This window comes from Naegleria gruberi (assembly GCF_000004985.1).
Source record: "Naegleria gruberi genomic scaffold NAEGRscaffold_5, whole genome shotgun sequence".
Lineage (NCBI taxonomy): Eukaryota > Heterolobosea > Eutetramitea > Acrasida > Naegleriidae > Naegleria > Naegleria gruberi.
The window spans coordinates 473,705-488,229 of NW_003163322.1; the positions used below are offsets into that span (position 1 = coordinate 473,705).

Genomic DNA, 14,525 nt, shown 5'->3' on the forward strand with positions numbered 1-14,525 from the left:
TTAAAGAAATAAAAAAATTTAAAATTTATTTTCAATATTGATTATTTGAGGAAACATTTTTGATAAGGTTTGTGTAGATTGATTTCTTTTAATTTGAGCTAGATTTATTAGATTTACCAGTACAAATTTTTGATTTTCAAGTACTTGACCAACAATTTTCTCATTTCATTGACAAAGAGTACCATAAACATCCACGGAAGAGGATACAACCATGAATCAACTGTTACAGGTCTAAAGCCGAAAATAGCATCATTAATGAACGGAACATAAATCAAAAAGGCAGAAAGAGCAATAGCAACCACAGCGCCAAGATAGATGTACAAATTGGAGAATAATGGGAAAGTAAATACAAATTCTCTTCTAGTTCTGCAGGAGTACATGTTGACAATTTGACACAAAACAATACATAAAAAGTAACTTGTTTGAGCAGTAACCAAAATGTTGCTTTGATCCACTCCACTTAGAGTAATTCCAGTTTCTACAATAAACAATGGTGTTGATGAAGTGTTTTGGAAATAATTGCCTTGTCTAGCAGCCCACAAATACCTTGGGGGAACTCCATAAAATGCAAATGTGAATATAAAACAAAATATGCCACCAAGTGATTCAATTAAACCAGAAACGAGATAACAGAACATGAGTTCAGGAATTCCAATTAGTGACTGCAATTTGTTTCTTGGTGGAATACTCATTAAATCATTTTCTGCTTTTTCATAGGCGAGACAAATAGAAGATGCTACTTCAGTACCCAAATCGAGACAAATCATTTGCAAACCTGTCATTGGTACAGGAATACCAAAGAACATGAAAGCAATAAATGAAGACATTTCAGGCAAGTTATGGCTTACTGTGTAAACAAGACTCTTCTTTAAATTGTCAAAAATCAATCTACCTTCTTGAATTCCGTTTACAATTGATGCAAAGTTATCATCCAACAAGATAAGGGCAGCAGCTTCTTTAGAGACAGCAGAACCACTCAAGTTCATTGCAACACCAATGTCAGCCTTTTTGAGAGCTGGAGAATCGTTTGTTCCATCTCCTGTTACGGCCACAATATGACCATATTCTTGGAATTTGGAAACAATAAACAACTTTTGTTGTGGAGAAGTTCTAGCAAATACCAACTGCTTAATTTTCATAATTCCTTTCCAATCTTCATTAGTCAATTGATCTATTTGTTCTCCATGGATAACCATAGCTTCAGGTTGAGAGCCATAATTCTGTTCATCCATTTCGTCCAGTATGAGCGCTTTTTGTTCTATGATACCCACTTGTTTGGCAATGGCTTTTGCAGTGAGAGGGTGATCTCCAGTGACCATGACTACTTGAATACCTCCAGTTTTACACTTGGCAACAGCTTCAGTTACTCCTACCTTTGGAGGATCAGTCAATGCTACCATTCCCAAAAATGTCAAATTTTTGGCAAAATCTCTGATATTATCAATATCTCCAGATGGAATTTGTGACTTTGAAATGCTAGTTTGGGCAAATGCCAAAACTCTACAACCTTTTGATGCAAAAAAGTCATAAGAATCTTGAAAGTTGTTTCTCCAGTTCTCATCCATATCATATTCAACACCAGATATTAAAATTTTGGAACAAAGAGAAGCAATTCTTTCAGGGGCTCCCTTCATTAACAATAGAGCGTCATCGTTAGGTTGATTAGGAATCTCGTTGATAGTAAGCATCCACTTATTCTTTGAACTAAAAGGAATACAATAGAGTTCTTCATGATCTTTTCTAATGCTTTTAAGACTGGCCTTTCCTCTGGATTCTACATACTTAATGAGAGCAATTTCTGAGGCATCTCCAAGACATTCTCTTTTCATGATTGGAGTGTTTAAATTTGCTTCATTTTCAAGGAATGTGGCTGTACTACACAAGCTGCAAGCTCTTTGCAACAACTCTTCAGTAGATAAATTTTGAGGAGCATTACTAGAAGCACCATTGGTTGAAGTCGCGCTTGTGGAGTTATCCATATTGTATGGAATGGTGATAACTGAAGAATCAATCCATGCTTCAACAACGGTCATCTTATTTTGTGTGAGTGTTCCAGTCTTGTCAGAACAAATGACTGAAACAGAACCCAATGTTTCCACATGATCCAGTTTCTTGACAACAATGTTAACCTCTTTCAAACGTTGTGCAGAGATTGAAAGACATGTGGTCACAGTAGCAATTAAACCTGCAGGGATGCAACCAGTAATTACACCAACTAAAGATGACAGTACTTAGTATTGTATGATGAAATTTGATAACTTACTGCAAAAAATAAAGCTCTGAAACCATGTGAAACCAAAGCTCATACATACACAAAAGAAAATAATGCAACAAACAATAGCAATGGTTCCCAATATGAAAACAAATTTGTCAATTTCTCTTCTGATAGGTGTTTTTCTTTCCTTTTGACCACCTGCCAAGTGAGCAATTTTTCCCATAACTGTCTTGTTTGCTGTTCTAATTACAATTCCAAAACCAAATCCTTCGACAACAGTAGATCCAAAAAATAGTAAATTAGATGCTTCCAATGGGTTAGGAGCAGTATTTTCAATGGTTCTAGTTTGAGGATCTGATTCTCCAGTCAAAGTACTATTGTCTACCTTCATACCAGAACTACTGACACATCTTAAATCTGCTGGGATCAAATCACCTGTTGAAATTTTAACAACATCACCAAGGACCAAATCTTCAGCATCAATCTTTTGTAAAATACCATCTCTAATAACCCAACACGAATTCTTTTGTAACTGTTGAAAACTCTCAATAATTTTCTCTCCCTTTCTTTCTTGAACTAATGTTACAATAGCATTGAATAAAACAACCACAAACAATATCAATCCAAGGAAAATATTTGGAATGGATTCAGGTGTTCTTTCGATGATGACGTCAAGAATACTCAAAAAACCAGCAATAATCAATACCAAAGAGAATGGAGAAAGAAGTTCCTTGATAACTTTAACTATGAATAAAGTTCTCTTCGGAGGAGCCAGAATATTCTTACCATCAGTCAACAATCGTTCGGAAACAATTTTAGAGGACAAGCCTTGAGAGTTTTCAGGATGGTGAACATCAAAATTCGTGTCTAAGGACTCAACTATGGAATCAATAGTAAGTAAATGTTCTTTAATATCAACAGCTTTACGAGAAGTCTTTTTTGAGACTTTAACATTCGTCTTGCTTTGAGCAATGACGATATCAGTTGATTGTCATGCTTCCACATATAGAGCATTTTGGTTATCGATTGTGGTCGATACCTCCGACGATTCGTGAATCATTGTTGTATGTAGGTACTATTACTAATAACGATACAGGTAACAAGACAATAAATTTTTTTTTTCAAAATTTTTCTTCAACGCCCATGATTTTTTCAAAGTACGTGGTAATTAATTTAATCGGGAGGTATTACCATCTTGGTTGTCCATATTGGTTAATTACAATAAAACGAGAGGAAGGGAACATGCTTCAATTTTTAAGGCCATAATTTCAATAGTAAAGTTCCCGTGTTGGGTTTTTGGTCAATGTTAACATTCAATATCTTGTTAAGAAGGAAAACAATTCCTTTAAGATAACAATCCAGGATAACAAAATAATGTATTTTTTTGACAACATCGTACTGCAGAGTTGTCTTGACTATTCACAGATGTAAAATGAAAACAAGGCCGAAAATTTACAATGAAAGCATTAGCAGTGTAACGGTATCACACCAGCCTTCCAAGCTGGTGACTTTAGGCTAATGCAAATCCTTTTACTAAAAACCCAAAACATCATTTTAATACTGTTTCTTTTCAAATGTTAGCATTAATTTATTAAAGAAGAATAGCATTAACAAAATCCATGCCTGTTGGAACTTCAATTCTCTGCCTATTCATATTGGTATTTTTCATTCCTTCTATTGAGAGAGGATTACAATCTCTGTTGTTCCATCTTTCAAATAGCTTTTTCTTTCTGTATTCTTGATTGACAAGTTTGGATTGAGTCAAAACATGAGCCAATTCCTTCTCCGATCTCTCTAACTTTTCCTTAAAGCTTGAAGTATCCATAGAGTACAATCGCATAATATCTGCCATGTCAATAGGTTTTGTTTCAATATTAGCAAGCTTTGGTTGTTCCACTAATTGTAAAACTGGAGAAATCAATGATTCATCCTCTTCCCTTCTAGTATGTTCTTGGACAACTCTACTGGGAGGGGATAACAATGATTCATGGCTGTCTTTTCTATTGTTTTTTGGGGGAATTTGTTTCTTCTCTTGTTTTTCTTTTAGGGGTGATGAAACTCTTTCCATCCCACTTTCAACCTTAACTTCTAGAGCTGGGGTTGAATCCGAAACACCTTCCTTCTGTGTTTGCTTCTCAATAATTGGTTTCCAAAGCCTTCTTCTTGCATTGATAAACCAATTGTTCACCTGAACAAGTGTTAGCGAGGTTTCCTCTGCCAAGACAGCCTTCTCCTCTTCCGAAGGATACGGATGTTGAAAGTGTAAAAAAAGCCAATTCTTCAAATGCTCAACAGCCTCCTTAGGTAATGTACCTCTCGATTGTTTAACCATTTTCTGTATTGATTGTTGATTGAATGATGACAATGATTATTATTTTTACTATTACAAATCAGTGATGAAAAAATGAGTAAGGAATATATTTTTCAAAACTGCCTTAAAACTCTGCTATTTTTTTTTGTAGTTAAGTTTTGGAGGCAGTATTTGAACAAGCTGCTGCTTGCCACAATATATAAAAATAACATTTGACATTAAGGTGCTTTGTAATATTTTGACTTTCACCAACCACAAAAGCATTTCATTCCGATCGCACAAAATAACCGCACAACATTTTCCATGTCATCACACATTCAATAATAATTAAATTAAAAATCAACCAGATAAAAAAATGATCAGCAGTAATATTTCAAATCCTTACTCAGGATCATCAAATATTGTTGTTTCCTCTCCTCCAACAACAACCACCACTTCTAGTAAAAATCAAAAATTATATGATGTAACTATTTTCGGAGCAACAGGTTTTACCGGAACTCTCATCACAAGATACTTGATTCAGAGATTGAGTTCTCTTGTTGAGAGTGATTCGGATTTAATGGTGAGTGGAAGAAGATTTTGTATTGCTGGTAGAAATGAGAGTAGATTGAATGAACTTGTCATGGCACACAATATTAAAATGTCAGACAAGGGAAGAAAAGATTTAATAATTGACGTTGCAGTGATTAGTAAAGTCGAAAAGGGACCAAAGTTATTAGAATTGACAGGCAATACAAAGGTTTTACTAAATGTTGCTGGACCGTTTATTGCTTGTGGTGGATTGGAAATTGTTGATAGTTGTGTAGAGACTGGAACTGATTATTTGGACATTACTGGTGAACCAGAATATGTACTTGAATCTGCTCAAAAATTCCACGACAAGGCACGTGAAAACAATGTCAAGATTATTCACTGTTGTGGTTTTGATAGTATTCCTGCTGATTTGGGAACAAACATCTCCTTGTTTCATGTAAAGAACAAATTGGAAGAATTGGGAATTTCACAAACTGACAAGACAACAATTGTGACAAATGGGTATTTGTCACTCAACTTGCCAGGTTTTGTGAGCTATGGAACTTTTAATACTCTTGTTACATCATTGGAAAATTATAGTGTTTTCAGTGGAAAGAAAACAAGTGAAAAAATTGTACAAAAGACAAGTGACAAGAAGGGATCATATAGTAAGAGAGGAACCCAATATCATGCAGGATTGCAAAACTATATTGTACCATTTTCAACTTCAGATCCACTCATTGTTAGAAGATCGAATCACTTGATTGGCTATGATACATCCCTTTCTGAAAATACTGAAAATACTTTCGAGTATAACAATTACTTACAACTTTCCAACCGCTACTATTTATTCTTAATGATCATCTTCTTCATGATCATGTTCATTTGTACAAGACTTTCATTTGGAGCTAGGTTTTTAAGATTCTTGTACTCTTTAAAGCCAAATCCAACCCAAAAGGAAAGAGATGAGAGTAGTTTTGAATTTGTTTTTGAAACTTTTGGTAAGGTAACACCAGCAAACTCCACCGATCCAGTCCTGTTCAAATGTAAGACCAGAATGTACAATAATAATGATCCAGGATATACAGAAACAGCAGTTTATTGCTTAGATAGTGCTCTCTTCTTGCTGAATAATTCAAATGCTGCCAGGTCTAATCCAGGTGTTTTGACTCCAAGTAGTGTATTTGGTGTGGAGCAATGTAAAGAGGAATATTTGAGATGTTTAGGACAACATACAACCTTAAAATTCGATTTTGTTGAATTTGCTCATGCCAAGGGATCAGAAAACCCTAGCTTGAAAAAGGAAGTTGAAAAGTTCTTGAAACTTTAGAGTGTTGATAGTAAATTTTCAAATTGAGTGCATATTGTTTGACACATTTCACACAAATCTGAACAATACTTGGAAATGTATTCGACTTCTTCCTTGAAAATCTGCTTTCTCAATAATGGTTCAATTAAAATCTCATCTCTCAAGTGATTTTCAATTTCAGGCTTATAGTACATGTGATAGTTTTGATCTGTAAATGGATAAATCGTATCTAGTAATTCAATTAATTGGTGCTGGGTGAGGCATTCCTCAATACATGTTTTGATTAGGTCTGAAGAGAATATCTTTTCCTCTTCTTGGTTATTGTTCAGTGAGAAGAGATTTGTAAAGGGTTGTTTTGTATTTGAATCACTCCTTGCAGGTAATGTCGACTCTTTAAATAGCTTTCTGAAATATTCCTGAATGGATTCTTGTTCATAAAATTCTACAGGTTCAGTTGATAGGATTCTTCTTATTTCTTCTTGTTTAAAACCTTTTGTTTCAATACTTTCCACTAATGGATCGAATAAGTGATTTGGATTTTCCTCACCCACAGAAATAGTATGCAACAAGAAGAAAGTTTTCAATGGAGAATCTACTTGTCTTTCAAATATGAATTTTTGAAAAGAATGCAAGCTCACTTGTTCACTCCAAATGATATTCTTGAAAAAATCATGAATTGCTTCTCGATAGCTCTCATATTGAATGAAGGAGAGCTTGAATGTCATATTATAATCAACATTTAACCAATCTGATTTGTAAATTTCACTCAAACCCTGATTCACAAATCCAGAGTTTAAATGCTCAACTAAATTGGTCACCCTCTCAAATATATTAAAATTCTCAATGCCAAAGACTATTTCCAATTTCTTTTCAATCAATTTCATCAAAAAGCTAGATTGTTTCAATAAATTTTTAATTTGTGACAAGTAGAAAATTATACCTCTTCTCTTCTTTTGATGATTGAACTTTTTCAATGATCTCCACAATAAATCTAACCTCTTATCCAAATAAAAATCCAGTAAATCCAATCGCACTTCAGCAAGATTCAACATTCTCGAATTATTTATAAATTTATACAATTTCTCGTCCATTTCTTCCAAATCTTCTCCTTCAGAGAGGTATTGTTCAACATTTTCCACTCTTGCAAAGCTATCCACAAATTCCGAAATGAACACTCTCTCGCTTTCCTTTACATTTTCCAAATATTTTCCCCTAGACAGATGCAAACACATATATTCAATTCCACGACAAGTACCAAAAGGTACCAGCAACACACTGATATTTTTAATAATTTTTCTAACTTGTTCTCTCCTCCGAAATGAATGAATCTGCAAATAATCCACCAACAATTTTGCCTTCTCATTTTTTTTCATTTTCTAATTCATTACAAAATGTTTGTCTTATGCAGCAATATATAATCAGAAATGCTATTTGGAGATGATTAAAAGAGACATGGACAAATTATTGTATTGAATACATTTCAGATTCATGAACTTGTCCAATTATTGAAGGTATCTAGTGAAACTGCCTTAATTTATTTTGGTGTGCGAAACCAAACTTGCTTTAAATTGCGTCTCTTATTGACAGCTTAAATTGGGTGGTTTGGTTATTAACTTAGAATAAAAACAAACACAAACATACTCTCTCTGAGAATCAAGATTGATGATTAATTATTGCAAGTTATCCATTGTAGAATTTACCAAACAGCAAGGCCATGTCGACCCATTGAAGTCAAAATCCACATATCCACAAGAGAAACGGAGACTTATTAGGACCTCCATTTCAATAACAGTATTATTAAATTAATATCTTTATTTACACGACTGTATCCTTGCATTAAAAATCTAAGGATCAGTGGGAGAAGAGAGAATTTAGAACACATAATTGAACAATCTCCAAAAAACAATCATGTACCACTTATCAACAATGACACTATCATAACTATTGGATGAGAATATTTGTCTGTACATTTCCAGGGCAACATGATCTGGAGTAATGGCACTAGAAACAACCTTGAAATAGAGTGGCTTGGTGAGTAGATAGGCCTTATAAAAGATTGATTCCTCATTGAATGGTTTGGAGGCAACAATTTGTGTCTTACTGAAACCTGGCTCAACACAACAAACTCTCACAAATGAATTGTCATTTCCAGAGGCTTTTAACAATTCCATTTCTCTACGGAGAGAATGAGAATAACCAACAATGGCATGCTTTGTAGATGGATACACAGAGAGGAATGGAAGGGCATCTCTGCCAGAGATTGAGGCAACATTTAAAATGATGGAAGCATTGGAATCGAGTTGAGTGTTCTTATTTTCCATGAGTGGATACAATTCACGAACCATACGAATATGACCCAAGGTGTTAACATTGAAAACTTGTTGCATTTCGTCTTCATCAAATTCAACAACTCCACCTCTCTTGACACAATTTGGACTATTTCCAATACCAGCATTATTAACCAATGCAAATAACCGATCCTTATTCCACTTTTTCAATAGCTCCTTAACTTGCTCAGCTGCTTGCACAACTTGTTCATTAGAAGCAATGTCAACCTGGAGAAATTCCAACTTTTCACATTTCAATTTACCCAAAGACTTTTCCAAGAATTCCATCTTGACGTCAACAGCAATTACATTAGCACCCTTGTCGAGCAATTCTCTAACTAAATTGGATCCAAATCCACCAGCTGCACCAGTCAATAATACAACCCTTCCAGATGGATCAATATCTTGTTTCAACTTTTGGAATGGTGCCAATACTTTCTTTCCAATATGAATCAATACTTGAAGAGCTGTTAATAAGTAGGCAATAACTGCCTTGAGGAGTTCAATCATTTTTTAATGTTTGTTATATTTGTTAGACTGAAGAGAGAGACATGCATTTATAGTTCAGCATCAAATGGTGTTGATGATATAATACCCTGAAAGATAGGACATTAATTCGCACCTCATTGTTGGCGACAAATTGTAAAAATTAGGTTCTGGAATAATAATGGGTTGCATAATTTTCCTTATCTCCATTGAGATGTTTGACTAGACACGAATATCATTTTAAGAATATTTGTCATGACAGTTTTGTGAATTGTTTGGACACCAGCCATCAATATAAAACAATGGAAAACTGTAGTACTCTTGAATTGGATTAACAAAACTTCTCTCTTAAATCTTAATAATTATTCAAAAATAAATAATTCCAATCAATAATTACTTGCAATCATCCAACCACCATAACCGTGTGCTGGTAATTTGCAAATGGATGATGAAAAAAGAGCAAAGTTTTGTTGAATACTTAAAAACTGTTAAAATTGATAAAATTCAATCAAAAAAAATTTTGAAAAAAAGGCTTGCGGAATTTAACCCTTTTTCGCTTCTTACCATCATCATAACAACAAGAATAACAACAACTATTAATCGTCGGAAGGGAATATTATTTTACTACTAACAAAAAAAAAGAATGAAAAAATTATTATTAAAAAGAGTTTCATCGGTGAGAGGAGTTTCATCATCGGGGAAGATTTTTCAACTCAATTCCAAATATATTACAGCTGCTAATTGTAATTGCAATAATAGTATAATTAAGAATCAGTTTTCAACAAGTACAAATACAAGAAAGAGTTCAAGTATTGACAATGATCCACTGTTAAAGATTTTGGATTTTGCCAAACAAGAAAAACTCAAGGAGGATGGTTTTAAAAAGACAAAAGATGGTCGATTCTTTACAAAAACATACATTGATCCGGAAATGATGACTGAGGATGAACGTGATGAATTTCAAAATAGAGGTATTGAATTTGAGGATGAAAATGAATTTGATAAGTGGATGAAGAATTTAGAAAAGGAAGAACGAGTTTTACAGAGAAAGGCCGATGAAGCTTTCTTACAAACTGATTTACCTTCCTCAATGAAAAGTTTTAGTTTTTCTGAACTTTTGGATGAAGCAGAACAGTACCTCATTCATGGTAAACCAATTCCACATTTTAACACATTGCCAAGTCACATTCCACTAGGTGAAAAGGAAGATTTACATCAAAGACCTGACTTTTCTCACTTTAAATCACAACCACCAACACTTAAAGATATCAGAGAGACTGTACAATTTACAGAGTCTAATGAAGAGGAAGATAGTTCACCTTCTTCTGTAAAGCAAAGGAAAAAGGAAATGATTAGAAAGAGTGATGGTAAAATTGACCACGTACAATCAGAGAGAAACATGTACTATCAAGCTCCAAAAACACAATCTACAACACAACCACAAGAGAAACAACAAACACCAGTGGAATATAGTACACCAGATGATTATGAAAGAATCAGAGTTCCAGAAGATGCTTACTCTGCATATTACTATTTTAGAAACGAGGTATACATAAGAGGATTGGATGTTCCACGAACAAAGGAGGAGGAGGATGAGGAAATTGCTGACTTTTTCATTGAGGCCTATTCGAACCAAAACTCTGTACAGCATTATTTAGATGATCCACTTGTTAAGCAACAGCTCTTGAAGCACTATGACAAGTTTGATAAGGTTGTTGACCAAATAACGGTAGACCAAATGCCAACACCAGCTTCTGTTTTGACTAAGGCTCTAGATATTACAGAAGCATCTGATAATCAAAAACTGAAGAGAGAGAAAAATAATGACAAATTCTTCGATCATTTGAGTGAATTGAATAGAAAGTTACACGCCAAAGGAGAAGTAGTATACAAATTCCAATATAATCCAACAACTAAACGTATTGAGAGGACACGATCTGTGATAGATGAAGACAAGTCATTGGAAGCTATTCAAGAAAAGGATTTGAATACTGAAGATGTTGAAAAGGAAGAACCAATAGTAGACTATGATAAGGAAGGTCTTAACCAACTTGAAATTGAAATGCTTGACCAATACTTTAAAGATATGGAAGCAGAACAGTCCAATAGATCATATAGAGACGAGGCATCAACTGAGGAAATTCTTTTGAGCAGACTTATGAAGCGAGTGAATCCAAAGAAGGATGATATTGAAGAGTTTAGTGAAACTGAATTGCTTGAATTGCAAAAGTTAGTGAAACAAAACAAGCATAAATTTGCAGAACTAGAAAGAAAGAGTGGCACTGTTAAAGAACCACTTCCACCATCTAAAAACATGTTCATGCCATCCCAAGATGAACTTGAAAGGTCATTCAAGGAAGATTTTGGTGTTAATATCGGAGAATTCCAAGAATTGATTGAACAATATCCACAATTAGGAAATTTAATGGAAAATATGCAAGGAGATTCTGAGTTTATTTTCAATTCCCTCTCTCAATATATTGTTGAAAATGGTGGTATTCAAAAATTGGAGCATGACTTTAACGACAAGAGTAAGGTCAACAGATCCTTTAAGGAATGGGTCAAGGTGAAGAGAGAAAGTTCTGGACTCACAGATCTCTCCACAGAAGAACTTGTCAAGGAATTAGAAAATAGGTATAAAAAGAATAAATAACTACCTTGATTCAGTTTGATTAAATTTATTATTGCGCCAAAATTTAAATAATTTAATTATAATTACTTTAAAAAATGTCAACAATTCCACCAAGAGAAGGTGCACAAACACCAAGTGGTGTCGATGATTCCATTCTCCGATTTAATTTTACTAAACCCATCCCACGATCCCAGACATTTGCTGCAAATAATGAAAGCTTACAAGAGGCAATTTCTAGTGGGGAACATTCTTTTGCTCTTCCGACAAGAACCAATGAATATATTGCCATGGTGAAAAATCAATTCAATTTTCTTGTTAATAATTCTAACCTCCCTGCATGTAAACAAATTAAATATGATTTAATTTCAAAAATTGAGAATGAAAAGGAATTATATCCGAATGATAAGGAAAAAATTACAGAATTAAATAATTATTTAAAATCAGGAGAGGATGATTTACAATTTTTGGATTCCTTCACGGATAATATTTTGCAAAAATCTGAACCTAGGTATCTATTCAAATCTAACAACCATACTTTTCAAGTTGGAGAAGACTTTTCAAAAGTAGAAAATCATAGTATTTATTCAATGTATGGAAATTACTATAATTGTATGCATAATGGATTTATGAAAATTGTTACCATGCAAACAGTTTACAACTGTAGACATGAATTGGCAGAATTTAGATCCATTCCTCTTCATTGGATTCAGACTGAATGGAAACGACAAAGATATTGGAAAAAATATGAAGATTGCATTCGCAAGTCTGCCTTAAAAACCACACGTCTCACTATAAACTTGGATTCGTAAATTATTAGAATCATTATTGCTTGGATTCTGGAGTGCATTTGGTGGCATCGTCATTTGAGGAATTATTTTCGTGTTTGATTTTTACATTAGTATTTGGCTTTGTTGCTGATGGACTAGACATAAATTCCTTATCGACTGATTGAAGAATATCAGCATTGTCACTATCTTCTTCAATAGGAACGTTCATCATTTCCAAATCTTGACCACCAAGTTTGGAATATTTAGGTCCACTTTGAATGCTCTTTCCACAGAAACACATTGTGCAAGCAAAGGCAATAATTGACAATCCAATGAATAAACCAATGGCAATAACTGCTGCTATCAAGATTTGAACAAGCTTGATGAATTGATCTATTCTTGAAGAGAATTCTGGTTTGTCAATGCCCTCAAGGGCCTTTTGAATATCTCTTTCCTCTTCACTGACATCATCATGGAAACATGTTGAAGTCATTACTTTTCTTGCACATCTGAAATAGGAATTTCTGTCAGCAAAATCAGCATCATAGTCAGAGGCACTAGCTGAGCAACCATCACTGACACTATTAATGACAACATCATTATCACGAACAACTGTAACAGATCCTCCTCCATCCAAATTGATAGCATTTTCAACTCCTAATTCGATCATAAGGGTGGCCAACTCGTACAAGGTTGGACCCTTATTGTGATTTCCATCTCCATCAATAGAGACAAGAACGAGACGCCCCTCCTTGTCATGACCCAATGCAGATCTTGAGGCTCTAACAGTGATAAATCTTTTAGCATTGCCAGTTTCTTGTATGGACATATCCTCAATTTTAGAGCTCTCATCAACATAGGATTCACCCTTACGAACAAGCCAAATTACTCCTGAAATCATTTGATCAAAATCCTCCAATTTAGTATTCTCATCAGTATATCCAATAAAGTATTTTCCATCCTTTGTAATTCCAAAATTTACATTGTGATTAGTGCTGACATGTGAAATTCTACCATCAGATACTACATTTCCCAAACATGTATGTTTGTGAGTATTGAAAAATCCTGCATTTGTAGTATAATGGCAAAAATAACCATTAGCATGATACTTGGCAATATCTCTCACAGGTGCTGTGACATTATAGTAACATCCTCCTCTTAAATCTCTTTTTCCTTCATAAGCCTCCCAGACTTTTGAAATTGGTGAAGTGTTTGCTTGTTTTGATGTTTTTGGTTGGGGAGAATTTGGTGGACCTGGTTCAACAATTGAAAAATGTTTCATCGGATTCTTTAAAATCAACATGTGACCATTCACATATTGACCTCCAAAGTCCAATCCCAAGAATTTATATTCAATATCTGCTTTTTTATCCTTTCCAACAAGCTCTCTTCTTGCAACAGGAAACATTTCATACGGAATAAATTCACTTGCAGCATCACCCTGAGTCTCTACCATTTCCTCAGTTCCTTCCTGTCTTTTATGAGGAGACCTTTTCATCATTCCCACTCGTTTCAAATGTTCTCGGAGAGGTTTCAATTGATTATAATTTAATTGATCCTTTGAGTAGGGATTAGAGGCAATATCCTCCGTTATTGTGTGCTCGGTTATCATTTTCAAACTCTTACTCTCAACTAGTAAATTGTGAGTGTTGACAATTGTTATCATCAATATCATAAGAAGGAGCACGGAGAACAAAACGCTACAAAGAGACGAAGAGCGGGAGAGTCTCATTTTTTTAAAGATATTTCCAATACACTTTATTTGAAAACAAACCAAGAGAGCCTTTACTTCTTATCTACCTTTCATGAATTGACATAATATTGAGATTAATTCAAAATTCATATACGGACTCAATATTTATAAAAATTTTAAAAATAATCAGAGAAAAACACTGAGGTGAAATATGGGTGTTGATAAATCAAGACACCCAAAAATCTTATTCTAATTTTTTCACAAGTACCTTT

General features: G+C 34.1%; 6 protein-coding genes across 6 annotated transcripts; 2 read left to right on the plus strand and 4 right to left on the minus strand.

Annotated features, from left to right (window-relative positions):
- Positions 1 to 113: 113 nt before the first annotated feature.
- NAEGRDRAFT_62984 (uncharacterized protein) lies at positions 114 to 3,275 on the minus strand (the record flags this gene model as incomplete). Its single annotated transcript, XM_002681748.1, has 3 exons — positions 114 to 2,215; positions 2,264 to 3,173; positions 3,219 to 3,275. 3 exons carry the CDS (start codon positions 3,273 to 3,275, stop codon positions 114 to 116), a joined length of 3,069 nt encoding a protein of 1,022 aa, XP_002681794.1.
- A 531-nt stretch (positions 3,276 to 3,806) lies between these two features.
- Positions 3,807 to 4,547, minus strand: NAEGRDRAFT_62985 (homeodomain-containing protein; the record flags this gene model as incomplete). Its single annotated transcript, XM_002681749.1, has 1 exon — positions 3,807 to 4,547. One exon carries the CDS (start codon positions 4,545 to 4,547, stop codon positions 3,807 to 3,809), a length of 741 nt encoding a protein of 246 aa, XP_002681795.1.
- A 334-nt stretch (positions 4,548 to 4,881) lies between these two features.
- NAEGRDRAFT_46157 (uncharacterized protein) lies at positions 4,882 to 6,369 on the plus strand (the record flags this gene model as incomplete). The annotated part of the gene is made up of 1 exon (XM_002681588.1): positions 4,882 to 6,369. The coding sequence occupies one exon, from the start codon at positions 4,882 to 4,884 to the stop codon at positions 6,367 to 6,369; it is 1,488 nt and encodes a 495-aa protein (XP_002681634.1).
- A 1,850-nt stretch (positions 6,370 to 8,219) lies between these two features.
- Positions 8,220 to 9,185, minus strand: NAEGRDRAFT_46158 (uncharacterized protein; the record flags this gene model as incomplete). Its single annotated transcript, XM_002681750.1, has 1 exon — positions 8,220 to 9,185. The coding sequence occupies one exon, from the start codon at positions 9,183 to 9,185 to the stop codon at positions 8,220 to 8,222; it is 966 nt and encodes a 321-aa protein (XP_002681796.1).
- Positions 9,186 to 9,804: 619 nt separating this feature from the next.
- On the plus strand, positions 9,805 to 11,814 carry NAEGRDRAFT_46159 (uncharacterized protein; the record flags this gene model as incomplete). Its single annotated transcript, XM_002681589.1, has 1 exon — positions 9,805 to 11,814. One exon carries the CDS (start codon positions 9,805 to 9,807, stop codon positions 11,812 to 11,814), a length of 2,010 nt encoding a protein of 669 aa, XP_002681635.1.
- Positions 11,815 to 12,355: 541 nt separating this feature from the next.
- On the minus strand, positions 12,356 to 14,292 carry NAEGRDRAFT_56913 (N-acetylglucosamine-1-phosphodiester alpha-N-acetylglucosaminidase; the record flags this gene model as incomplete). Its single annotated transcript, XM_002681751.1, has 1 exon — positions 12,356 to 14,292. One exon carries the CDS (start codon positions 14,290 to 14,292, stop codon positions 12,616 to 12,618), a length of 1,677 nt encoding a protein of 558 aa, XP_002681797.1. The 3' UTR covers positions 12,356 to 12,615.
- Between the last annotated feature and the right edge of the window lie 233 nt (positions 14,293 to 14,525).